Below are 26572 nucleotides of genomic sequence, written 5' to 3'. Positions count from 1 at the left end.
ATGGCTGTATGAGGTGTAGTACCTGGTCAGTCATGGCTGTGTATGAGGTGTAGTACGGGGTCAGTCATGGCTGTGTATGAGGTGTAGTACCGGGTCAGTCATGGCTGTATATGAGGTGTAGTACCGGGTCAATCATGGCTGTATATGAGGTGTAGTACCGGGTCAGTCATGGCTGTATATGAGGTGTAGTACCGGGTCAGTCATGGCTGTATATGAGGTGTAGTACCGGGTCAGTCATGGCTGTATATGAGATGTAGTACGGGGTCAGTCATGGCTGTATATGAGATGTAGTACGGGGTCAGTCATGGCTGTATATGAGATGTAGTACGGGGTCAGTCATGGCTGTATATGAGATGTAGTACGGGGTCAGTCATGGCTGTATATGTGGTGTAGTACCGGGTCAGTCATGGCTGTATATGTGGTGTAGTACCGGGTCAGTCATGGCTGTATATGTGGTGTAGTACCGGGTCAGTCATGGCTGTATATGTGGTGTAGTACCGGGTCAGTCATGGCTGTATATGTGGTGTAGTACGGGGTCAGTCATGGCTGTGTATGAGGTGTAGTACAGGGTCAGTCATGGCTGTGTATGAGGTGTAGTACGGGGTCAGTCATGGCTGTATATGAGGTGTAGTACGGGGTCAGTCATGGCTGTATATGAGGTGTAGTACCGGGTCAGTCATGGCTGTATATGAGGTGTAGTACCGGGTCAGTCATGGCTGTATATGAGGTGTAGTACCGGGTCAGTCATGGCTGTATATGAGGTGTAGTACGGGGTCAGTCATGGCTGTATATGAGGTGTAGTATCGGGTCAGTCATGGCTGTGTATGAGGTGTAGTACCGGGTCAGTCATGGCTGTGTATGAGGTGTAGTACCGGGTCAGTCATGGCTGTGTATGAGGTGTAGTACCGGGTCCCGGTCCAGTCAAGTTTGGTTATGGTGGCTGCCGCTGTATTGCTTGTGTCCCATCCTCTATGGAGGTGATGGGGATTCGTGGTTTCATGTCATTCGGGATGGTTGCAGATATGGTGACTGGTCCTTCTGAAAGTTCAGTAGGTTAGGAGACCATTAGTTCAGGTGCTCCCCCTAGTGGTGGCAGAAGTTACTGGATTTATCCGGTCTGTGGCACTCCTGTTACCAAACTACAATGACTTGCAGGACACGGTGGGAGTTGTAGCTATGAAGCTGGAATGGGAAAGATGGAGGTTTTCTATGCCTCTAGTGTGTTGTACTTGTAATGTGCTGCTTGTAAGGCGGTGTAGTCAGGTGGCTGATCTAGTTTATAATGCTTGGTCTGGCTATTTGGGAGGGTTTATAGCAAGTTAAATAGGTACTCTGGAGTAGAGCTGGGCAATATGGCCAAAAAATAAAATCTCGATTAAAAAAAAATATAAAAAATTTGGACTACTCTCGATTTAAATCTTTATTTATTTTAATGACATTTGAGACCATGGCTGTATTGCTTCCCAGTGTAACAGAGCTCCCCATGTGCCTTCATGTAGTAGACAAGCCCTCTTTGTGCCCCATATAAGTAGTTTTGGCAAATATGTGCCACTTTTGCACCCATATAGTATAGGAAATCTTTGCTCCTCAATCTAGGTAGAGTGTAATAGTGGATCAGGGGTGTAGTAGTGGAGGTATAGTGGATGAGGGGTGACTGGGGCAGTAGGGCACATATCCCTCCTCTCACCCCAGCCACACAGGAAGGTTCCCAGTCAATGGAGGAGGCTGCAGAATAAGTTGAGAGTTGCTGCGATTACTGGAGCTGTACAGCGGGATTAGGTGTCTGCACTGCACCCACCGATCCCGTAGTACAGCTCAAGCACCCTATTCTGCTGTCACTGCGGCCTCCTCCAGAGACCGGGGACCTCCATCGGAGGAGTCGGAGCTGCAGTTTACAGACTCTACAGCCCTGGTTCTCACGCTCAGCTGGGGTCCTAACAGTTGAGCTCCTTTTGGTTATCCTCTTTTTATCCACCAGCTTGTTATCCTCTATCCAGCTTGGCACTTCTGTGTTCCTCTTCCACTTTTCTAGGCACCTCTGAGTCCTCTACTCTTTTCTCTTTTTTTCCAGGCACCCCCCCAGCATTCAAAGTAGTAAGATTGTCATTTTTCTTTTCTTGCAGCAAGTCTCTGGCACAAGGACAACAACCAGTTTTTTTGCCTCAATATGGCCGATGAAGATTGGGAGACAGAGCTTGATAATGGGCCCCCATGTGTGCCAAATTTCAGCAATTTGGTATGGCGTGCTTTATGTTTATCTGGAGCTATTGGTGCAGCCTGTCAGTATTCATTTTATCTTTGCTAAAGGAATGTATTTGGAAAAATTTATAAGTTGACAAGTCCTACGAGTTTAGTGATGTAAGATGAGGTGGGAATATTGCTTTAACTTATGCTGGGTTTACACGGAGCGATAATTCGCCCAATCAACGATTTCGAAGTAACGTCTAGATGGAATGATACATAGTACGGAAAAATCGTTTTGCGATTGCTTAAGCCTATCTCGCACATAGGTAAAATTGGCGAACGACTGTTTACACGGAACGATCTGCAAATTTTTTGCGAAAGACCAACGACGAATTGAGAACATGTTCAAAGATCAAAATAAACAATTTCTCGCTCGTTGCTGCGTTTACACGTACGATTATTGTTCGAATTCGATCGTTATCGTGCAAATTCGCATGATAATCGTTCTGTGTAAATGCAGCATTAGGGTCCATTTACACAGAAAGATTCTGACAGATTATCTGCCAAAGATTTGAAGCCAAAGCCAGAAACTATGCAGACTATAAACAGATCAGGTTATAAAGGAAAGCCTGAGATTTCTCCTTTGCAAATCCATTCCTGGCTTTGGCTTCTAATCTTTGGCAGATATGTCAGAAAATCTTTGTGTAAATAAACCCTTAGATTCCTTCTGTTATGATATTGGCTATGAGCCATTGCATCATTATCAAGACCTTGTAGTATGGAAAATGTATTGTGTACTGCCAATTGTTTCAAAACCTTTTTTCTAATTGACATTTCTCACTTCTCAAGGAACCAAGCCTTCAAGAAAATTCTACAAATTCCTCTTGTAAGTGTTTCATAAAATATAAAACATATACAACAATGGAGTTTTAACAAAAGTACTAAAAAAGGGAAAGAGGAAGTATTGGCCAGAGAAACCATAAGATCTCAGCTGTTAGATGGCCAATAGAATAGTTTCAACCTGTCTGATAGTTATTGGTGGCTGCTAGAGATGAGCGAACCTGGTTCGGGTTTGAGTAAATCCGAACCCGAACGTTCGGTATTTGATTAGTGGCGGCTGCTGAACTTGGATGAAGCTCTAAGGTTGTCTGGAAAACGTGGATACAGCCAATGACTATATCCATGTTTTCTACATAGCCTTAGGGCTTTATCCAACTTCAGCAGCCACCGCTAATCAAATGCTGAACGTTCGGGTTCGGATGGACTCGAGCATGCTCCAGGTTTGCTCATCTCTAGTGCTGCATGTTTGTACGACACATTGATGCTCTTATGATTTTAATAAATGAGGCTCTTACCTGATGTCCTGCTGCGGCATTGCAGGAACCCTTCCTCAGGATAGTATGGGTTACAAGGAGTAAAGGTCACCATGCACTTTAGACTTTGATCAGCTGAACCTGACTGTTGCGATGGGTTCAGACGTCAATCTAAAGTGTATGGGGCCACCCTGAACAACCACTAGAGAAAATGAAGTTTAATCCAACCACACGCGGCAGGTAGTCATCTGTGCGGCTCCCTGCCTGTGTCTCGTCACCACTCTCTACCTGTCAGCGTGCTCACCAGGAATGATTGACAGGGAGAGGCGCCAATAATGGCTAACAGGTAGAGAGCGTTGATGAGACACAGGCGGGGAGTCGCCCAGATGACTACCTGATGGTATTGAACTTGATTTTCCCGGTTATAAAGCTGCTGCCGATACATACATGCTGTGAGCTGCACAGGAGCTTTTTACAGTGCTCCTGTTCCCTTTAAGTGTAATTCTAGCTATATATTGTAAATAGAGTATAGGTCTGGACATATGCAAGAGGTGGACTTACTTACATAGAATTCTTTATTGTACATTAGCCCTAATCACAGCAGTTTGCAGACAGTAGTGACTGGCCTCTGAAGAAATTGTGGAGCACACACTTGCCATCCATACTCTTGGACACAATTTTGAGGTTCCATTGGTTTATTATGGCTACTGGGGGCATAAAGAAAGTCTGCCGTACGGCTCTTTTACATGGCCTTATGTGCGCTTGTTTGCTGAGCCTGATGAAATGAACCGTGCAGTTAAGCTGCATCGCTTGTACAGCCAATTAACTTGACGTCACCCGCACACACCTGTTTGTGTGACTTACAAGCATTTTAATGCCCCTACAAAAGATAATTAGCCAATGACTGACGTTTCTCCGGCTGGTTGTTACCTTTTATACTGCTCATTAGACAGGCTTGCCATTTATCACCCTGTGTAACTCCTCAATGGGGTATCTTAAAGGGAACCAATCATGCTGAAAATCGCCCTAATGATAAGGAAACGTGCTGGCACATGACCCAGCACGTTTCCCAAACATCCCCCTGTACCCTCCGTGCCCCCCTCTTTTAGACCGTATTCTAACATTTATGATGTCCAGCGCTGTATGTAAATGCCGGGCAAGTAGTCACGGTGGGCTTATCTAGTCACGGTCCTGCGCGGTGGAATTGCTGTAATCACGCCACTTCATGCTGGGCCTGCGTTCCACGTCGGCAACGTCTTTAGCACATTGTGGATGTGCTGTACGGCGGGAGAAGATTCTGGCGCATGCGCGGCGTCCTGAAGGCGTCTGGATGCGGCCGACGTGGAACACGCCCCGGTTGACTTCGGTGAAACGCAGGTCTTTCAGGACTGTGACTAGATACGCCCACTGTGACTACTTGCCCGGCATTTACATACATCGCGGGACATCATAAAAGTAAGAAAACGGTCTAATAGAGGGGGGCACAGAGGGTACAGGGGGATGTTTAGGAAGCATGCTGGGTGATGTCAGCACATTTCCTTATCATTAGGGTGATTTTCGGCGTGATTGGTTCCTTTTAAGCTCCAGAAGTCGTCCTCTATCCACGGAAGAGGAGATCACTGGTATATTGGGGCTTAAACCCCCAGCAATCATGACATCAAAAATAAGTAACCCCAAACATAATGCAGATCTACCAGCGCTGCATTTCTTGTCTGTACGGTTTCTGATTATTGCATTGCACCAAGCTTTGCCCTGTTCAGACTCCCCACAGAGAATGAATGAAGCACAAGCTTTTCAGTCGCAGTGTTAATATTTAATTCAGTCTCTGAATTTGTTCAGCTTGTTACTGTGATAGGTTTACTTAAAGTTAAATCTTTTAAATTTTAGCTAATCGTGATTTCAATGAGAACTTTAGTTCTTCTGACAGAGGTTTTGGGAACCAAAAAGGTACGTTATCGGCATTCTTTCGCATTCGCTGTTGCATTCTTTGTGCTAAAACAGAATATTCCTTGTATTCCTAGCAACATACAGGTCAGTGTAGTATATTGTAATCCATATGTCAATCTGCTGCATACATGGATTACCTATCCTTTTAGGTCCTTCTATGGTCTGTCTTGGAGTATGTGCACACTACGGAATCCAGGCTGATTCTGCCGCTTGTGCGCATCTCCACCCGTCCCAATTCTATGCACAGATTGATTCTGACGTCCACCCAAAGAATTAACCTGCTCATCCTTTGGGCGGACGGCGTATCTGCGGGTCATCCCCCGAATTCTGTAGTGTGCTCATACCCTTACAAGACAACCATTGTTTAGCGGTTTCCAGAATTACAGGCCCCACAATATTTTCTTTTGAGACTTGCATGGGGTAATAGGACATCTTTAACCCAACTAAATAAGACAGATGAAACCATTGCTTTATGGGCTTAAAAAAACTTGGCCACGGCCTCTTTAAGAGTATGTTCACACTGAGTAAATCAGGTGGAATTCTGCGGTGGAACTTTCCGCCGCGGAATCCCGCCTGCTTCAGTGTGCCATAGTCTGTCTATGGAAGAGCGTGCTCCTCTGATGCCACCACTCTGAGAATCTGGTCATTCCTTCACCTGAACAGACTCGGACTGCCTCGCAACCAGGCCTTTTATACCCAAACCCATCACCTACTCTCATTAAAACACTGTCCCTGGGGAAGAGTACCCCATCTTAACCAGATAGTGACTAAACTGGCCCGTCGGCTCAACCAATCCCTGACAGATCTACTACTCGGGGGAGGGGGGGCGGGGGAGGAGTCTCGCTTTTAAGCAGGAAAAACTCCTGCCCATCATCCCATGTTTATCCCCTTCTAAATCATTATAGAACAGAATGACTACTTTATACAAATCTCTTGGGGATGTGCAGGTGTGTGAGGGAAACTATTATGTTTGATGCTGATGTATTTCTGGAATCCCATTTTCTTATACAGATGATGACTTCAATCAGAACTATGAGTCTTCTGGAAGAGGTTTTGGCCGACCAAGAGGTGAATGCAAAAGCTGTTTTCCCAAAAACTGCTGCCCAAGAACTTTGGCCATTACACCCTCTTCCCCCTTTTTTTCTTTCTTTTTTTTTAATGTGTGGGGGAAACAGCCACAGAATTTTCTAGATAAAACGAATTTTTTTTTTTTTTTCTTTTTACTTTTCTGAAACGTTTTTTCTGTTTTGCTAGGGGATAGAAGTGAGCGGGGAGGTTTCAGCAGAGGTAAGTTCTCTCTTTTTTTTTTTTTTATTTTTTTTTATAAATAAAGAATGGTCTTTGAGAAGATGCAGCATACCATATGTTTTGCTCTGTTTCTGTGTGACAACTGTACAGATCCTGGAAATGAAGGTGTTAACTACATTATTTTAAAATCTTAAAATTCCTAGGTCGATCAGATCGAGGAAGAGGAGGTGGCAATTTTAATAGAGGTAAAAAGTGTATACAAATTTTACCAGGACAGAGGGCTTCAGTCCCAGAAGAAACAAGACTGCATGCTCTGGCATCTACTGAAATAGATCTCAGATCCTGTTAGGCCTATTGTCTACAAGTGGCTCACATTGGCATTGTACATATCCGATTGCTGTAGGTGGGACCATGTAGTCTTGTGCGGTTTAACTAAGCAGGACACCCGATATGCAAAAAGGGTATGTTTTAAGGGGTCACTCTGGGCATCTGGTAGGGTTATTTGTTGGTTACATTAACCGGTTCACACCTACCAAATCCGCAGCAGATTTGACGCTGTGAGTTAGCAGCGAAATCCGCTGCGGATCCAGTACTGTGAATTTGAATGGGTCCCATACGCTGCGTGTATGGGACCCGGCCCCTCTAACCCCCGCGCCGCTGGCCGTCCGTCCTCCCGCACCGCCTGCCGCCCCGAGCATAAATTACCAGTGCAGCTTGATTCAGGCTCCCCTCGCTCCTCTTCAGCCAATCAGGGCTGCCGTGCACTGATTGGCTGAAGAGGAGCCGGGAGCCTCACACAGCCGCGGCACAGAGCTGGTTAATGTATGCTCGGAGTGGTGCGGGCGGACAGGGGTCGCGGCTGCGGGCGGGCAGGCTTTCAGCAGGTGGCCCGGGGGTTAATGGGACCCATTCAAATTCACAGTACTGGATCCGCAGTGGATTTCGCTGCTAATTCGCAGCGTCAATCCGGTAGGTGTGAACGTACCCTTAGACGGAGCGATAATCTGGCCAATTATAGCTCCATGTAATAGAGCACTAAGTCTGTGGTGGCTGTGATCTTCGCCATGACATTTGTTTACCTTGGTAAGGCACCTTTTTAGTGCTGCTTCCGCTCAGCCATGGTAGTTTGCATTGTTACCATAAGCCAAGCTCTTGGTATTCTAATAATGCCAAGCAGAAGCATGCACAGGGCTCAGCTGAGTGCTTTTGCCCTTGTCCCCTCGATAGGTTGGGGTTCTTTGCACTCAGACCCCAGTACAGATATGAACTTCTCACCTGTCAGAAATTTGTTTGACCAAAATTTACACTTTACTTACTGGAATTGTTCAATACATGCAGATGACACAGCTGCTTTATTTACTTAAGTTTGTTCTGGACTAATGTCACTATTTCTCTTGTGCTTTAGGATTTGATTCATCTGAAACTCAGGAGCGCACAGGATTTTCAAGTAGAGATGGTACATCCGGTTTCTGTCCTCTGAGGTTTTGGATTGTTTCTTTTTTAGCAGTAAAACGGCAGCAGATTGCTACTATCTTAGTCGTTGAAAGACAATGACACTCAACAATCAGCCGACATCATTCATTTTAGCTAATCGTTGTCTTCTATTACACCAGACGAATAACAGCCGATATCGGACGATAATCGTTTTGTGTAATAGGGCCTTAAAGGAAATTTGAACAGGGTAGAGGTCAGTCGTTACCTGTTTAGGCACCACTTTTATATGGAGAGTGACCTGTGCAGGATAAACCAATGTAGCCGTCAGATGAGACACCAGACCACTCTTACCTAAGTGTATTGCACTAGGGACATAAAATCTGTGCAAGCCTTATAGCGTGTTTTGCTGTCTGTGCCCATTGCTGGGCATGTCTCTGTTCACACAGGTGTAAAGGGACCGCGTGAAAACCTTACTTGTCCATAGGAATAACCTCCTGCAATGGTGTCAGGACAATGTAACTGAAATATTTTGTCCCTTTTTTATAACAGGCTTTGGTGATGAACAAAACTCTGACCAGTCTCGATCTTCAAGAGGAGGTAGAAACTAGCATTTTGTTTTTCTTTAAACAAGCGTCATAGTTATGAGGAAAGATTCTAACACGTCCCCCACCAAACCCTCCCCCCCCCCCCCCCAGAATGACAAGGGGGCACTCCCTGCTCATAGAGATTCTGTAGAGCCGCAAAGTAACATTAAGACGTTTTAGAATAGAATTGTCCCCGTCCCCCCCTGCATCCACCCATACCCTTTCCCTTAATTCATAGTTTTCTCCCTATAAAAAAAAAAACTTTTGACAAGTTAAAGCGACATCTCAGAAGTTTGCATTGGTCGGGGTCCGGTTGCTAAGACCCCGGCGATCGCTAAAATGAAGGGGCAGAAACTTTGCGGCACACACTTTGCCCCTTCATTTCTGCTGTAACTGTTAATACCCGTAGTCCATGGAATTATAATGGGAGCCTATGGAGCTTCTGCCAATTTCTTTTCCTTTCCAAAAAGTCCTCTTTCCGTTTAGCATTCAATACTTAGTTTTGGGAATATAAGGAGGAACTCTACTAAACAGGATGAGTACGGAAAATGGTATAAAAGGCTTACGAATGTTAACACGCCATAAATGATCTTGTGGTTAGTAAAGCAGGAATTCTGATTTGTCGCCTTATGGACAGTTTTAAAATTAGTCAATACAGTGTATTTAGGAAGTTGCTCAATTCATTTTTTTCTCCCCTTTGTCAGGGTTCAACAATGACAATTTTAGGTCAAGAGGAAGAGGGGGCAGGAGAGGTTCTTTCCATTCTGGTATGTTTTACACTCATCTATATAGTATTTGTTTTAGTATATTTTAGTTCAGAACGACCATTTCCAAACTCCAACCAGTGATTATGCTGTCCTATAAACCAGTGATACACTGACAATTGTAACGCAACCCACTTTCTGACATGAGAATAAGGGCTGTGTCATACTGGCTACTGACATAAGCACGTCACTTTTGGGGTTTGGGAAAACTTGTGTAATGTAATTCATGCCTGCTATTTTTCCCTTAAACTTTTAGGTGGCAGCGATGATGTGAGTAACGGAAGAGATTTTGGAAAAACAGGTAATTCAGTCTACACCCCTTCCCCCATATGTCATGTTAAGCCCCATGCATATGTCAGAGAAATCTATCTGGTTTACTTATTTTGAAAACCAAATAATTTAGTGACCTATAGGGTTTTATTGGGCACAGACCTCCTTCAGGATTTTTTCTGAAGGTTGTGTGTGGCGGAAAATAAGTCCAGAAATTATAGGAATTTTATAAATGTACAGAATTGTCATGAATGCCCCATAGAATCTGCACAGCTCCAGATGTGTGTCTGAAACTGTCTGAAATTCCGGATATGATTCCGGCAAGTGTGTATCTGTGCATTATCAGGCAAACACGTCTTCATTACAGAGAAGCCAGTGAAGACTGGTTCTGCTCTCTCCATTGTAAGCCTATGAAGGGGGGAGGGGCTGAGGGAGATGAGGGAGCAGGAAGAGGTGACATGAAGGTCAGCTGTTGTAGACTCTGGGCACCTAAACTGCAGGATTCTGGGGTCAGAAAGGTCAGTGCTTATCTATGAACTTACTGAGAGAAGATTGCAGGGTGTTGTGCTTTGCAAGACTTCTCCGTGCTCAGTCACTCCTAACAGCCCCTCCCCTCTCCATAGCCACATAATGGACACAGAAATCCTGCTTCTTCTGAAGTGAGGGGGGAGGCTGGGAGATTGCTTTTTCAGTCCAGAAGGAAACTTTTGGTTTATAAAACCTATTACAGAGTTTCTTAAAATCGCTTGAACTGTTGATATTTAATGTTTTCAAGAAAATGGCCCTGAAATGACAGTTACGCTTAGTGTTTCACATGAATAGAATGGTGACTGGAAGCTGGTCCCTTTTTTTTTTTTTTTTTTTTTTAAGGAAAAGGAATTGTAACGATCAGTCCCTCCCCTCTGTCATGCGGCTTCATTGATTCTAATGGAGCCGCATCACAGAAAGGAGGGCCAATCGTCACACGGTGCTTCATGCCCCACCGGTGCCTGGGAACCGGGCCGCAGTTAAAAAAAAAAAAAAAAAAAAGTCACCGGCCTCCAGACGCCGTTCTTTTTATGTGACACACTGAGGGCCCTATTTCACGGAGCCATAATCAGCTGAATCTGGCCGATAATCGCTCCGTGTAATAGAGACAACGATCAGCCGATGATACGATTGTTGATTAAGGTTTGGACCTTAAAGCGTAACTATAATTTCAGTAACCAAAAAATGAAATTCCTCAAATAAAAAGCCCTCGTGTTACCCTTTAAAAAGAGCCCTAAACATGATAGCTTGTACGCTCGCTGAGATCCCCAGTTGTTTGGCTCAGAGGAATAAATAATTTTTCTTCTGGCTGACAAAGTGGGCGTGGCCTATCCCTCATCTCCCTGGCTGTGTCCCTCCATCCACTGACCAGCACCTTAGCAGATGTATCACACATAGCAGGATTAGATACAGCCCCAACATACAGTATCACACAGTAAGATTAGATACAGAGCCCCAGCAGATAATATCACACAGTGGGATTAGATAGTCATCTGCTCTCATTACACTGTAGGATAATGTCAGCCATGGAGGTGGGGGCACCTGCTGCAGACATCTGATAGTGAATGTTATATGTACTATGGAAGGACTACAGCTGTGTTGTGCTGGGACTTGTAGTCCTCCCCTCAGTGACTCATCCACTCTCCCTCATGCAGTACATTGAAGTCATGGTGGCACTGGATACACTTGTCCCTCCATCCAGCTCTTCCCCTGCGCTGCTCCTCACACACAACACCCTCAGCTCTGCTTAGTCACCTCTGTGAGGGGAGGGGGGAGAACGTGCTGCAAGGAGGGGGAGGAGGTTTTGTTTGTCTGTGTCAGGGCTGTTATCTGTACACTCAGGACGGATCTCCAGGGAGGGGGCGTGTCAAGCAGGATTGCAGAAATAAGTCAGAGCCAGACACAGCTATAAGGGGATAATCAGCCTTATGTATTTAACCCATAGCTGCACCAGGACGTTATTGAACGTCCTCGTGCCGCTATGGGAGTTCAGAGGGGGGTCGCGCGGCGACCACCCTCTGAACTGCCGCGATCCCGGGTGCCGCGTGTAGCCCGGGCTCGCGGCTATTAGCGGGCACGGTCCGATCGCCGTGCCCGCTAATTAAGTACTTAGAAGCAGCTGTCAAAGTTGACAGCTGCTTCTAAATACTTCTTCAAATGCATACCTGGTGGTCTAGTGGGGGGATCGCCCCCCTGCGGCGCGATTGCGGGGGGGGCGATCCCTGCATCCATACCGGGCCGGGGTCTGCTCCGTAATGGCGCTGATCCCGGCTCGGCATTCTATTGCTTTTGGCTGCAGCAGCCAAAAGTAATAGAACACCGATCTCATGGATTCATGCAGTATAACTATACTGCATGGATCTCTATGAGAGATCAGAGTGCATATACTAGAAGCCCCCCAGGGGGGCTTCTAGTATATGTGTAAAGTAAAAGAAAAATGTATTTTTAATAACACAAAACCCCCTCCCCTAATAAAAGTCTGAATCACCCCCCTTTCCCCATTTTATAAATAAAAATAAATTAATTAATTAATAAACAAACATGTTTGCTATCGCCGCGTACGTAATCGCCCAAACTATTAATTAATCACATTCCTGATCTCACACGGTAAACGGCGTCAGCGCAAAAAAATCCCAAAGTGCAAAATTGCGCAATTTCTGTCGCATCAAATCCAGAATAAATGTAATAAAAAGCGATCAAAAAGTCATATATGCGCAATCAAGGTACCGATAGAAAGATCACATCATGGCGCAAAAAATGACACCTCACACAGCCCCATAGACCAAAGGATAAAAGTGCTATAAGCCTGGGAATGGAGCCATTTTAAGTGACGTATATTTGTTAACAACGGTTTGAATTTTTTACAGGCCATCAGATACAATATAAGTTATACATGTTACATATCGTTTTAATCGTAACAACTTGAGGAACATGCATAACAAGTCAGTTTTACCCCAGGGTGAATGGCGTAAAAACACATTTCCCCCAAATAAAATAAATGCGTTTTTTTTTTCAATTTCACCACACTTTGAATTTTTTTCTGGTTTCCCGGCACATTTTAGGCAAAAATTACATCTGCCATAGCAAAGTACAATTAGTTGCGCAAAAAATAAGGGCTCACTTGGGTCTCTAGGTGGAAAAATGCAGGCGCTATGGCCTTATATACACGAGGAGGGAAAAACGCAAAAATGAAAACTGGCTGTGTCCCCTAAGGGTTAATAACCTAAAATGAACATTTTTTTTTAATGTATATTGCAAAAATTCTTATGACCTAAGCTAACTAATACTGAAAGGTCAAAATATTTTATAGTTGCGCTTTAAATTGTCGGCCGCTGACCGCGCATCCCTGCGTGTAACAGCTATGTGCGACTGACGGTTGCCCAAACACCTGATAGCTCACCTCCGCTCGCTCCCAGTCCTCTCTGCTGTGCTCCGCAGTTTCCCAGCCCCAGCAGCAGCTGCTGCCACCAGGAAGCTGCGGAGCTCAAGAGGGAAGCTGGGGAGAGGTAAAGTATCAGGTGTTTGGGCATGGGCTGCATGGACAGCTCTTACTATGTCTTTGCTGCCCGATTATCAGGCCGTCTAATAGGTCCAGTAAACGAACGTCGATCTAGCAGATCGGCGCTTGGTTAGTAAAATGATCGGCCCGTGTAATACGACCCCTAAAGCAATGTACCTGATGGTACTTTCGCTTTAAGAAAAAATATTTTGCCTTAAAAATCACAATTGACTATATTGTAACGTTATGCATATTTAACCTTATTTTACATTTTTTTTATTTTGAATGCAAATGTATTGTCCTAATGTTTTATCTGATGTACATGGGGTTTAGTACTGTTCCTCATGTTTCATGAAACTTTAGTGAGGTGACAGCAGGAGCTGGTGAGGGTTTTTTCTTAAGTTTGTCATCTCACCATATCTTTTAATTGGTTATCCATCCTGTAATACATTCTCTGCTGTCATACTCTCCTATAATCCTCAAATGCTGGCTTGTATTAAATATATGCATTCTGAATATAGGTGGCGGCTTTGGAAGAAGAGGTGAGATAACACCCCCCCTTTTTCCCTCTGTTTGCCCCCAAATTCCCCCAGCCCTAATCACTGTTGTCTCTCGACACATTTTTTTGTGTTAGTCGGCCATTATCCTAATGTTAGATTTTATAATCCGTTTTCGTCAGGTGATAACTAGTAACTTACATGGTAATGTATCTGTTTAGATGATGGAGACGATTCAGGAAATAGAAGGGACTTCGTTTTTGGGAAGAGAGGTAAGAGTTTTATTTTATTTTTTTTAATTATTGCCCAAAACCGCTCTTTGCATGAATTAATGTTCTATCCTGGGGCCGAACTTTTTATTGTATTTATAAAATAATTATTTGAGACTGTCATGCATCTGTTTTTAGATGACAGTGATGGCTCAGATAACAAGAGGGAGTTTGGAAGAACAGGTCAGTTTGATAGTATTGTGTCAATGTGTATAAAGCTCTGTTCATGTCTACGATGAGAGTATAGCCATGCAGTGGCAGAGGTTGGCTGTTGGCCAAGTTGGTCACACTTATAGCCACATGCATTAAAGAGGTAGTCCCAAGAAAATGAAAACAGTCAGGCAGAGGGATGCAAGAAAATAAACATGTAAACTCACCCCTCCTTCTGCCTCTGTTGCGTCCTGCTGGCGGCTGCAGTATGTCAACAAGGGGGTATGTCAAGTTACCCGGCTCCTCCGGCTGTATGTCAGTTTGCCTGCTTAGCCAGTCAGTGACATGGGGGGCAGTCACTCAGTCGGGTATGTGATGTTGCAGTACTTGATGGGCACAGTACTAGGTGGTGCCTCCACAATTTGTCAGGTATCCTTTCATATAATATATAGGTAACGTATAACTTAATGTCCTATCTAATGCTGCGTTTACACCGAACGATTATCGTTCAAATTTTCGCATAAACAATCGCATTTGAGTGATAATCGTACCGTGTAAACACAGCAAACGATCAAACGACGAGCAAGAAAGCGTTCATTTTTTTTAAACATGTTTTTAAATCGTCATGCTTTGTGTAAACAGTCTTTCACAGATATACCCCATGTAAAAGATGGGCTTAAGCGATCTTTAAACAATCGCAATAACTATTTTTCTTACGAAATTTCAAGCGATTTTTCTAACTTTGTCGAAACGCTGATCGTTATAAAAACCAAATCGTTGCTTCAAAATCGTTAAACGATTTGGGCGAATTATCGCTCCGTGTAAACGCAGCATAAGAAAGGGTTAATGAGTGCATTGTATTGGTGCACGCTAATAAAACTAAAAAAACACCTGAACAGAGTACATTAGTCCCTAGTAATTGCCCAGTTGTGAACAAGGCGTGTGATAAGCCGAAACGCGTCAACTGTGTTCTGACTGTTGTGAAGATTTTGCAATAAAGATATTGCAACTTGGTGCTGGAATTTTTTGCTTGAACCAGTCCCTAGTAATTGTTTTACAATGAAAACTAAATTTATAATTTCTGATTGTAGGTGGAGGTGGTTTTGGGAGAAGAGGTAAGTTGTCACCCCCCCTCCCCTCCCTCCTTTCCTTATGCTTTTAAGTCTGTTTTCTCTTCTAGTACACATACTTTATAGTGGTCACATGTTCCCCACTCCAGTAAAGTTTTAAAATATTGTTTATTTGATATTTAACTGAGGTTTATTGACATGTTAATGCCTCTGTTTTTAGGAAATGATGACGATTCAGATGGCAGGAGGGATTTTGGGAGATCAGGTTTGTGTGAATTCTGTTCCAGGCCATCTTAAGCTGCGTTTACAGACAGATTTATCTGACAGATTTTTGAAGCCAAAGCAAGAAACAGACTATAAGCAAAGAACAGGTCATACAGAAAAGACTGAGATGTCTCCTTTTCAGATCCATTCCTGGCTTTGGCTTCAAAAATCTGTTAGATAAATCTGTGTGTAAACGCAGCCTAAGTCCGCCTAATTGCTGCTCATACACACACCATGTTTTCACAATTTGCCTAATAGGGTTGTGCTTGCAAGATATTCCTTGGTATTGTCAGTCGTTATACCTTTCATTGCATCAGATATTTCAGAGATGTTGCGACCAATTAAAGAGATACTTCCATCCCTCTTACACTCCATTTCATCGTTGGACAGTGCCACCTAGGCAGTGTTTCCCGACTGCTGCTAAACCTCGCCTCTGTTACATTGTCCACAAGTGAAGGGATTTAAGAGCAGAAAGAAAGACAAACAAGTATATATTAAATGTCCCACTAAGAGAACCGCACTTGGTGTGAAGAAGGTGGTGTATCGCATATCATAGCATACTTCGGGCTACAATTTGCTTCCAAATAGTATCAGATTTTAATAGATGAATGAGGTCAATTTGAGCTGCCATCTGCCAGAATCCTATACATTATATGTTGTGTTTTTTAGGTGACAGCGGTGGTTTTGGAAACTTCGGGAGAAAGGGTGAGTTCAGTTTTTTTTTTTTTTTTTTTTTTGGTAGCAGCAGTCCACTCCATTCATCGTCTGATAAAGCAAAGTGCTACTCAGCCGGCAGACTCCTTACAGTGTTTGTGATTGACCCTTTTTTTTCATTAACTTTAAGGTAACAATGAGGAGTCTGATGGCCAGAGGGAGTTTGGAAGAGGAGGTAATTTTGGCTTTTATATATTACAACCCATTGCCAGCGATAGAAAAATAGAAGATTGCTGACAGAAAAGCCGAAAAGTATTTAGTCAGGAAGTTCTTTAATGTGTCCTGCAAGATTGTTTTGTTTGTTTTTAAAATGTTATAAACTAGATATGTTTTTGCTCATTTTAGGTGATGGCGGAGGTTTTGGAAACTTTGGGAGAAGGGGTAAGTTTTATTGTGTTAGTGATCCAATTAGTACATTTACAAGATGTACAAGATACACCATAAATGTCCAATAGATGAAGAACCCTTCGGGACTCACACCTGCCCATAGGACCCCCTGGCCTGCTTGCAGCTGCTGGGAGGGGATGTGAAGCAGATTACCAGATATGTGCGCCATGTTTGCTGATTAAACAGTTTTAAATATGTATGACCTACTCTGCAGGGAGTGACCTATTTGGGATAAATTTTGGTGGGAGAACCCCATTAAGTCTTTGTGCGTTTTCTTTGTACCTTATTAATCATTCCTTTACTAATTTTAAGGTAACAATGAAGAGTCTGATGGTCAGAGTACATTCGGAAGAGGAGGTAATTTCGTTACCGCGTCTGAGTGTCTCATATTTCCTGGTAAACTGGTTAAGCTTCCCTCAGGATAGGCCCATCAGACTGATGGGGTTCTAGCTCCTGCTTACTCACCATAATGTGGTGTGGTGCGTGTGTACCACCTTGTGTGAGATACTACAGCATTACCCTATTACTTTGGTCATTTGTGCAGTACCTCACACTGCTGCTTCTAAGGTACAGTGACCCAAGGTCATGGAGAAATATACAATGAAGAACCCAATGCAGTGGACCCTTTAACCCCTTAAGGACGAAGCCAATTTTCATTTTTGCGTTTTCGTTTTTTCCTCCTTGTGTTTAAAAGGCCGTAGCACTTGCATTTTTCCACCTAGAAACCCACATTGAGCCCTTACTTTTTGCGTCACTAATTGTACTTTGCAATTTTTGCATACAGTACACTTTGAAACCAGGAAAAAATGCAATGTGTGGTGAAATTGAACAAAAAACGCATTTCTTTTATTTGGGGGGTATTTTGTTTTTACGCCATTTTCCCTGGGGTAAAACTGACTTGTTGCGCATGTTTCTCAAGTTGTTACAGTTACGATATGTAACATGTATAACTGTAAAAAATTCAAACCATTGTAACAAATATATGTTCTTTAAAACCGCTCCTTTCCCAGGCTTATAGCGCTTTTATCCTTTGGTCTATGGGGCTGTGTCAGGTGTCATTTTTTGCTCCATGATGTGTTCTTTCTATCGGTACCTTGATTGTGCATATACGACTTTGATCACTTATTACAATTTTCCTGGATTTGATGCGACCAAAAAATGCGCAATTTTGCACTTTGCAATTTTTTTTTGCGCTTACGCTGTTTAACGTGCGAGATCAGAAATGTGATCGGGCGATTGCGCACGCGGAGATAACATACATGTTTGTTTATTTACTTTTATTTAAAACATGGGAAAAGGGGGTGATTCAAACTTTTTATTAGGGGAGGGGGCTTTTACTAATAACACTTTTTTTTTTTTTTAACACATATACTAGAAGCACCCCTGGGGTTAGGGTTATTCCCACCCTGGGGTTAGGGTTATTCCCACCCTGGGGTTAGGGTTATTCCCACCCTGGGGTTGGGGTTATTCCCACCCTGGGGTTGGGGTTATTCCCACCCTGGGGTTGGGGTTATTCCCACCCTGGGGTTGGGGTTATTCCCACCCTGGGGTTGGGGTTATTCCCACCCTGGGGTTGGGGTTATTCCCACCCTGGGGTTGGGGTTATTCCCACCCTGGGGTTGGGGTTATTCCCACCCTGGGGTTGGGGTTATTCCCACCCTGGGGTTGGGGTTATTCCCACCCTGGGGTTGGGGTTATTCCCACCCTGGGGTTGGGGTTATTCCCACCCTGGGGTTGGGGTTATTCCCACCCTGGGGTTGGGGTTATTCCCACCCTGGGGTTGGGGTTATTCCCACCCTGGGGTTGGGGTTATTCCCACCCTGGGGTTGGGGTTATTCCCACCCTGGGGTTGGGGTTATTCCCACCCTGGGGTTGGGGTTATTCCCACCCTGGGGTTGGGGTTATTCCCACCCTGGGGTTGGGGTTATTCCCACCCTGGGGTTGGGGTTATTCCCACCCTGGGGTTGGGGTTATTCCCACCCTGGGGTCGGGGTTATTCCCACCCTGGGGTCGGGGTTATTCCCACCCTGGGGTCGGGGTTATTCCCACCCTGGGGTCGGGGTTATTCCCACCCTGGGGTCGGGGTTATTCCCACCCTGGGGTCGGGGTTATTCCCACCCTGGGGTCGGGGTTATTCCCACCCTGGGGTCGGGGTTATTCCCACCCTGGGGTCGGGGTTATTCCCACCCTGGGGTCGGGGTTATTCTCTCTCAACACCTCCTCCCCCCCCCCCCCGGGTCGGGGTTATTCCCCATTTTTGTTTTAGCTGCTTGATTAAAACTTAATCTCAATAGCGAGAACTCTCAGGCAAGAAATGTCATTCCTCTTTGCTTTTAGGTGGAGGTGGTTCTGAAAACAGAAGAGGCTTTGGCCAAAGAGGTAAGGTTTTTTGTTTTTTTTTGTGCTTGCAAATGTATCCCTAATCCCCAGATTGTGCACTATTCCTGTGAATCCTTTTATAGCAAGACACTTCTACATGAGCCAATTGTCTGCCGAAAGATTCTAGAAACACTCCTTGTTAAAAGGGATGACAAATCTAAACTGTTTATAGCCCCCTATTGCACAGAAGACACCGAGGAGGAAGGTATGCCTCTCACCTTCCTCCTCATCGCCGTTTTGATGCAGTCAGTAGTAAGACAGTAGCACTGCTCGCCCTCATAGCCCCAATCTGGCCTGCTGTATTGATTATTATTAGAGGGGCGGTAGCTGCCTAAATAAAGAGGCAGCTACTATGAACACTGTACCACTGTTGACTTGAGTGTAGCTGCACAGTTACATACAGCAGGGAGATTAGCTGCTCAGGATAGTGAGTGATATGGGGTCAGCTTGTGCAGAATGGTTTACCCCCCTGGTGATGCTTGTGTAATAGCCTGCTTTCTGTCTATATTGTCCTCTGTATTCACTGACTGTCACAAAAGCTTTGAAATATTTTCAGAGAAGAATTAGTAAAATTGTAACGTGTTAATCCTCCTTTTCAGGCGGCTACAGAGGGAGGAATGAAGATGTTGGTTTTGATTCTGGAAAAGGTAATACTGTGGGTTTGACTGTCATGGATGTTTGTTTAGTAAGTTTCATAGCTTCTGTCACAGAACCACACTAATTTTAATATAAAACTAATATCTTCTATTTAATATCAAATGCTGTAAAAAACCTAAAATGTTAAGAGTCTCTGCTTTAGGGTACAAACACACACACACCGTATACGCAGATCTGCAGCAGATTTGATGGTGCAGATTTGATGCTGTGTTCAGCTATTTAGATCAAAACTGCTGCGTACCGCAGGAGAAAATATGCTGTGTATACGGTGTGTGTGTTTGTACCCATAGCGTGTTTGCAATTTTGTCTATTCTGTGTTAATCTCATAATGAAAATTGTTTTGTTTCCTTAGGTCAGGATGACCTTGCAAGAGAAGAGACTGGTATGTGTTGTTTTTTTTTGGGGGGGGGGGCTTTGACATTTTGATGTCACTTTTCTTTGGTAAACCAAGTGATAGAAAGAAAACATGGCCAGCTGCTTACAAATGCAGCATCACAGCATTCTTCCGACTAAGCTGTAATACCAGCCGCAGCCTGTGGACTGGGGGTGGTGCCATTTTAGTATTAAAAAAAAACAAAAAAAAAACATGTTTTTCTGGTGTACAAAACCTTTTGTGCTTTTCCCCAGATCTTGTATGAATCACTCTGTTCCTCTGTCACGTCATAGAACACAGCCAGCTGGACATGTGTTTTTCATGTGATAAAGTTGTGATCCTTTGTTGCTGTTCACACTCTGTAATGGTCCCTTTTCTCTTTAGGACCCAAAGTGACCTATGTCCCCCCTCCCCCATCTGACAATGAAGATGATATCTTTAAGCATTACCAGACTGGTATTAATTTTGATAAGTATGATGATATCCTTGTTGATGTGTCTGGAGCCGATGCGCCACCTGCAATACTGGTTAGTGTCAAATGTTTTTATTTTAAATTAAATTACTCTAAACTTTTGTTCTGTCACGTGTGTATTAACGTTACATGTCAGCTGTCCTGAATGCTACTCTGTACATTGAGGTTCCCTGGCTCTGCTTCTCAGCTATGATTAAAACCCCTAATGTACAGATAGGTGAGCACTAGAACTGCCAGTCATAGCTGAGAGAAGGAGCCAGGAAGGCTGTCAATATACAGGGTCACTTAATGCAGAGAGTCTGCCTCCTGGGCTTTCAATGTTTGGATCCGTCATGCAAATTACATGGCCAACATAGAAGGTATTGTTAAAGTGTACCTGTTTAATTTTAGTTTTTTAGTACAGGCGATTTTAAGAAACTTTGTAATTGGGTTTATTAGCTGAAAAATGCATTTTTATCTTGAGAAAAGCAGTTTGAAGCTCTCCCCCCTGTCTTCATTGTTCTCTACGGAGAGGGGTGGAGGGAGATGAGGCACCAAAACAGGACAACAAAGTTCATTTTCAAATATATCCGGGCTATCTCCTCTGAAGTCAGCACTGACCTCTGAATACTAGCTTTCACAAAGCTCCCGCTTTGTAATCCTTTGTTCTCTGCTGGTGACTAATCTCCCTCCCCACTCTCCATAGAATAGACAGGGGCATGTCTGATGCAACAAGACACAATTTCCTGATAATGAGCAGTGAATGAGAGAGAGAGAGAGGAGGGGGGGGGGGGACCTGGGGGAAAGGAATGCGGATAATGGCATATTTGCCTAATATAAACAAATTACAAAGTTTCTTAAAATCGCCTGGACTATCGATTTTTGCAAAAAAAACAACCCTCTAAAAATTCCTCTAAGGCAGTCGACATGTTCAGTGTGTTAAAATTGTACAGACCTCCTTAAAGGGAATGTGTTTCCATTTCCTTTTCCATTTTCCATTTTACCATCTGTATTATAAAAATGTAATTCTATAACAAAGACCTAAATATCAGCGCTCATTAGCCATTTAATAAAGTACTGTGAAGTTTATTCTTTAAAATTTATATGGCTGTTTTGCCCTTTTAGTCATTTGAAGATGCTGATCTCAGCGAGACACTAACAAAAAACGTCTATAGGGCGGGTTATGTGAAGCTGACACCAATACAGAAGCACAGCATTCCTATTATAATGGCGGGTCGTGACTTGATGGCCTGTGCCCAGACTGGATCTGGAAAAACTGTAAGTACTCGGCTAAAGAGTGAATAGAGTGCAGGCGAGGTGGGCGAGCTCCATCCTTGCAGGGGGATTGGAGATGTCCTGGCAGATGTACCTCGGCGGGCAGCTTGTTGTGCCTTTACCCTAGGGGATGACAAGCTAACACAGGGACCCTGGCGCTTGCTTCGATTGCTTGAATTTTAAATCTGTTCTGCAACTTGTGCAGTTACAAAGAAAACACCACATCTGTCTATAAACAGCCTATCTACCATAGTGCACTTTTAATAGACATAAATTTAATTAATAAGTTAAATTGAAATGTAGTAAGGTCACATGATGAATTGCAGTGTAATCCTATAATCATCATCACGAGTCAGTAACCTAGGTGGCATACATGCCATAACATAAATATATAACATGGGTTAGTCATACGAGTTACAACTATATTAAAGGAGTATTCCGGGAAAAATTAACATTTCCCCTATCCACAGGAAAGGGGAAAGGTAGGAGATCAAGGGGGCCGGATCCCCTGACCCCCGGTAATCTCTGTATTGAACCCTGCTGGCTCTGTTATGGATAGAGCCCTTGGTCGGCATGCACCCGCTGTTCTATTCATTCCTATGGAGCGACGGAAAGAGCAGAGTACCTCACCCCTCTTCACAAATGTGTAAATGTTCTTATTTCTAGTGGAGGCAATGCTTGCAGTCAGATGTAGATCTGCAGACTGGAGGAATAATATTTCATGTACTATTATCCTTCCCGGCGGAAATCACCTGTTATAATGTATCTGGCCCTGCCAGACGTGAGTCCAGCCATGTGGCAATGCTTTTGTTACAAACTACGGTAGCAAGTATGAACGGAGCCTAGTGTAAGAGACTTAGTATAAAATCCCTGTGCTGAGTCTCTCTGCTGTGGTTCTGCTTCCTGAGAGGAGGTCAGAAACTGATGCTGTTTCATTCTAGGTTTCTGTGTATATTCTGCAGGCAATAAGAGAGAACACCAGTTCTCCAGTTTTGAGTAACAAAGAAAATCTCCACTATGTAATAATTACTGTTTTGTTTTTTCTTAGGCTGCTTTTCTTTTACCTATTTTGGCTCATATGATGAAAAGTGGTGTAGCCTCAAGTCAGTTTAAAGACCTTCAGGAACCAGAAGCTATAATTGTAGCACCTACCAGAGAGCTGATCAATCAGATTTACCTTGATGCCCGAAAGTTTGCATACGGGTACGTGTAATGAAAACATTGGAGGAACTTTTGGTTTGTGGTTTGTTCAGTGTAATGAATTGACCCTATCAGGAACAGAAAACAGAGGCGAAAAGGGCACTTCCCATAATCCCCATCAGTGTTTTTCCTGTTCCTGACAGGATCAAGGAACACAGGTTACCTGTGATCCTGTGCGGTCACTGGTCCTGAAAACAGGGCGATGGAGCGGACTCTGGTCCCTCCTTACTGCAGCCCACATTGGTCGCATCCTCTGGCGGTGGCGCTTCCTGTGCATGTGCACACTTTGGCATGCGTGCTTTCGCACACTAATGACATCATGCAGCTGCTGGAGGAATTCCCCTGCTATACCGGAAGTGGGGAAAGCAGTGCGGCGCGATATTTTGGTGCCAGGTTTGAATTTTCTGCAGCTCCTTTAGCTATTTAAGTCCTGGTAAGTCCTTCATTCTCTTACCTGTCAATACCGGATTCTGCTCTATTACTATGAAGGCTGAAGAACATAATCCACCTGCTGGCTCTAAATTATACCCTGAGGGGTTCACTTGCTTTGGGGGATTCATGGTAGTCAGTCCTCCTGGGTAATTTAATCACTTTGTTGGGAGTCCGGTATTTTAATAGCACATTACTAAGGCTCCCTTAACACGTCGGCAAAATCTGGAATTATGACCGCCATAATTTTTTTTTTTTTTTTTATCTGAAAATCCTGAAAGTGCTCCTGATGGCTTCCTGACTGTAAATACTGATTACTGTGAAGAAGTACTGATTGTTTCCTGGCCACTAACAAGGATGTGTGATGGGGACTGGCCTAGTGTACACATCACCTAAGCAGAGGTTTATTTTTTCGCTTAATATAATTTTTTCCCCCCTTTTTGTTTTTCTTCCCCTTACAGAACTATTGTTCGTCCAGTTGTGATCTACGGAGGAACACAAACATCTCATTCTTTACGCCAGATATTTCAAGGTTGCAACATTCTTTGTGCTACACCTGGAAGATTGCTGGATGTTATTAACAAGGAGAAGGTATAGCATTCAATTTGGGCAAAATTACATCTGCAGTTCAGGACATAATTGGGTATCGCACAACATGGAAAGGAATAAGATCACACGTCCATAATCTCATAGCACTGTTAAAGCCACTTCCTTTGCTAATGGGTTGCTTTAAGATTATGGATTTTAGCATGGGGAAATTGTATAAGGATTCCAAAGGGGGCCCTTACAAAGAGCCAAATACGCTATATTGCAGTGGATAAATGTGTTTGAATATATAGTTGCTGATGTTAGTTTTATGTATAAATAAATTAGGGACTGTTAATTTGCTCATTCACTATTTTGCGGGACCAAGCTATCAAATCTACGCTCATATAGTATAGTATATACCATTGTCGTATATGTGTATATACGCTGTTCAAAAAATCTTGGTGATCTTGTCACTTTAAAGAAACACTTGACGTATAACACGTTAAGGGTGCGTTCACACATACAGGATATGCAGCGGATTTGAATCTGCAGCAGATCCGCAGCAGATTTGATGGCCCAGAGTTACTTTGCATTGAACCTGCAACTTCAAATCTGCTGCAGATCCTGTAGGTGTGAACGCACCCTAAAAGTCCTGGATGGTTGTGAAATAACCCAGCCCTAGTTCTAACTCTTATTGTTCGTTAGAATGAGCCAGAAGAACAGCTAAACACTCTTCTTCCTGTCTTGCTGCAGGAGACAGGCTTAGGGTCCTATTACATGGAGCGATTTTTAACGTTAAACGATGGCAAGCGAGATTGTTTAATGTTAACCCGAAATCGTTCACCATATTAGGGGCCTTTTTTAGGGCTGGGCGGTATACCGCAAAAATACCGATACCGTCACTGGCGTCGGTTAACCGACCTCAACTTAGCCAGGACGGTATCTGAGGTAATTTTGCATTTCCCAGAGAGCTCCTGCACGCAGTCGTGGCCCGGCGTGAGTGTTGCACGTTATGTGCAGGGACGCCGGAATCAGAGCGGGAGGTGGAGGAGCAGCAGGGCCCAGGGGAGAATGCCCGAGTGCACAGCCCTCCCCCCGCACCCGTCCAGTCTGAGCGCCCGCCCTCCCCCTGTCCTGTCCGGCGTCCCTGCACACACAGGACATTAACGTGCAGCGCTCGCCGGGAGGGGTAGTTGGGGGACCGGCACCAGTCCTGTCCGAGCACCCTTCTCCTCTGGCCGGCGAGCGCTGCACGTTAATGTCCTGTGTGTGCAGGGACGCCGGTGTGCGCGCGGGAAGTGGAGGAGCAGCAGGGTCCAGGGGAGAATGTTCCTGAGTGCACAGCCCTCCCCCCGTCCCGCCGATCCTGTCCCGTCCGGCGTCCCTGCACACACAGGAGAGAGATAGATAGATATAGGAGAGAGAGATAGATATAGGAGAGAGAGATAGATATAGGAGAGAGAGATAGAGATAGGAGAGAGAGATAGAGATAGGAGAGAGAGATAGAGATAGGAGAGAGAGATAGAGATAGGAGAGAGAGATAGAGATAGGAGAGAGAGATAGAGATAGGAGAGAGAGATAGAGATAGGAGAGAGAGAGAGAGATAGGAGAGAGAGAGAGATAGGAGAGAGAGAGAGATAGGGGAGAGAGAGAGAGAGAGATGAGAGAGAGAGAGGGGAGAGAGAGATAGGGGAGAGAGATAGGGGAGAGAGAGATAGGGGGGAGAGAGAGAGAGAGGAGAGAGAGAGAGAGGAGAGAGAGAGATAGGAGAGAGAGAGAGATAAGAGAGAGAGATAAGAGAGAGAGATAGGAGAGAGAGAGAGAGAGATAGGAGAGAGAGAGAGAGAGAGAGATAGGAGAGAGAGAGAGAGATAGGAGAGAGAGAGAGAGAGATAGGAGAGAGAGAGAGAGAGAGAGATAGGAGAGAGAGAGAGAGAGAGAGATAGGAGAGAGAGAGAGAGAGAGAGATAGGAGAGATAGGAGAGAGAGAGATAGGAGAGAGAGAGAGAGAGATAGGAGAGAGAGAGAGAGAGAGAGAGAGAGAGAGAGATAGGAGAGAGAGAGAGAGAGAGAGATAGGAGAGAGAGAGAGAGAGAGAGATAGGAGAGAGAGAGAGAGAGAGATAGGAGAGAGAGAGAGAGAGAGATAGGAGAGAGAGAGAGAGAGATAGGAGAGAGAGAGAGAGATAAAGCAGCAAGAGTCCGCAGCACACCAGCATGTAGTGAAGAGTGGTTCATTCCATCAAATAAGGTGCAGGATACGACGTTTCAATTCACTCCAGAATCATTTTCAAGCATGCTTATCTCTTCACTATATGCTGGTGTGCTGCGGACTCTTGCTGCTTTGTATTTTGGGATCCCCAGCAAAAGGCCTTTCTGTGTTCAGCACCCTCTACTTCAGCCTTGGATGTGCATCTGTCACCCTGGATAGGTAGGGAGATAGATAGGAGAGAGATAGAGAGATAGGAGAGAGAGAGAGATAGGAGAGAGAGATAGGAGAGAGAGAGAGATGAGAGAGAGAGGGAATAGATAGATATCTTTACAGCGTGTCAGTGCAGTGCCATCTACAGCCCCCTATAATGTACGTCCCTGTACGGTCACCTGTATATACTATATACCCATCATATATACTCTGGGTACCTATAGTACATGGCTATATA

The 26572-nt window shown here is 44.3% G+C and overlaps 2 protein-coding genes across 6 annotated transcripts in view; one reads left to right on the top strand and one right to left on the bottom strand.

Annotated features, from left to right (window-relative positions):
- LOC138786767 (zinc finger protein OZF-like) overlaps positions 1 to 26572 on the bottom strand; it is a 419299-nt gene that overhangs the window by 48335 nt on the left and 344392 nt on the right. The window lies entirely within an intron of this gene.
- Positions 1 to 26572, top strand: part of DDX4 (DEAD-box helicase 4) — an 88637-nt gene that overhangs the window by 49871 nt on the left and 12194 nt on the right. For 4 of the 5 annotated variants that reach the window (XM_069963700.1, XM_069963697.1, XM_069963699.1 and 1 more), the window contains exons 2-27: positions 2124 to 2236; positions 3034 to 3070; positions 5385 to 5444; positions 6456 to 6512; positions 6699 to 6731; positions 6896 to 6937; positions 8098 to 8148; positions 8676 to 8723; positions 9415 to 9477; positions 9731 to 9775; positions 13792 to 13812; positions 13989 to 14039; positions 14175 to 14219; positions 15278 to 15301; positions 15477 to 15521; positions 16190 to 16225; positions 16365 to 16409; positions 16580 to 16615; positions 16934 to 16978; positions 18959 to 19000; positions 19600 to 19647; positions 20010 to 20039; positions 20415 to 20557; positions 21607 to 21759; positions 22805 to 22959; positions 23847 to 23976. In XM_069963700.1, the coding sequence (XP_069819801.1) occupies positions 2168 to 2236; positions 3034 to 3070; positions 5385 to 5444; positions 6456 to 6512; positions 6699 to 6731; positions 6896 to 6937; positions 8098 to 8148; positions 8676 to 8723; positions 9415 to 9477; positions 9731 to 9775; positions 13792 to 13812; positions 13989 to 14039; positions 14175 to 14219; positions 15278 to 15301; positions 15477 to 15521; positions 16190 to 16225; positions 16365 to 16409; positions 16580 to 16615; positions 16934 to 16978; positions 18959 to 19000; positions 19600 to 19647; positions 20010 to 20039; positions 20415 to 20557; positions 21607 to 21759; positions 22805 to 22959; positions 23847 to 23976 (1554 nt within the window). In that variant the 5' untranslated portion in view covers positions 2124 to 2167. The remainder of the gene's footprint in view (positions 1 to 2123; positions 2237 to 3033; positions 3071 to 5384; positions 5445 to 6455; positions 6513 to 6698; positions 6732 to 6895; positions 6938 to 8097; positions 8149 to 8675; positions 8724 to 9414; positions 9478 to 9730; positions 9776 to 13791; positions 13813 to 13988; positions 14040 to 14174; positions 14220 to 15277; positions 15302 to 15476; positions 15522 to 16189; positions 16226 to 16364; positions 16410 to 16579; positions 16616 to 16933; positions 16979 to 18958; positions 19001 to 19599; positions 19648 to 20009; positions 20040 to 20414; positions 20558 to 21606; positions 21760 to 22804; positions 22960 to 23846; positions 23977 to 26572) is intronic. The other variant, XM_069963701.1, reaches the window with a different exon arrangement.

This window comes from Dendropsophus ebraccatus, chromosome 3 (genome assembly GCF_027789765.1).
Source record: "Dendropsophus ebraccatus isolate aDenEbr1 chromosome 3, aDenEbr1.pat, whole genome shotgun sequence".
In the NCBI taxonomy this organism is placed as follows: Eukaryota; Metazoa; Chordata; class Amphibia; order Anura; family Hylidae; genus Dendropsophus; species Dendropsophus ebraccatus.
This window is presented reverse-complemented; position numbering and strand designations above follow the sequence as displayed.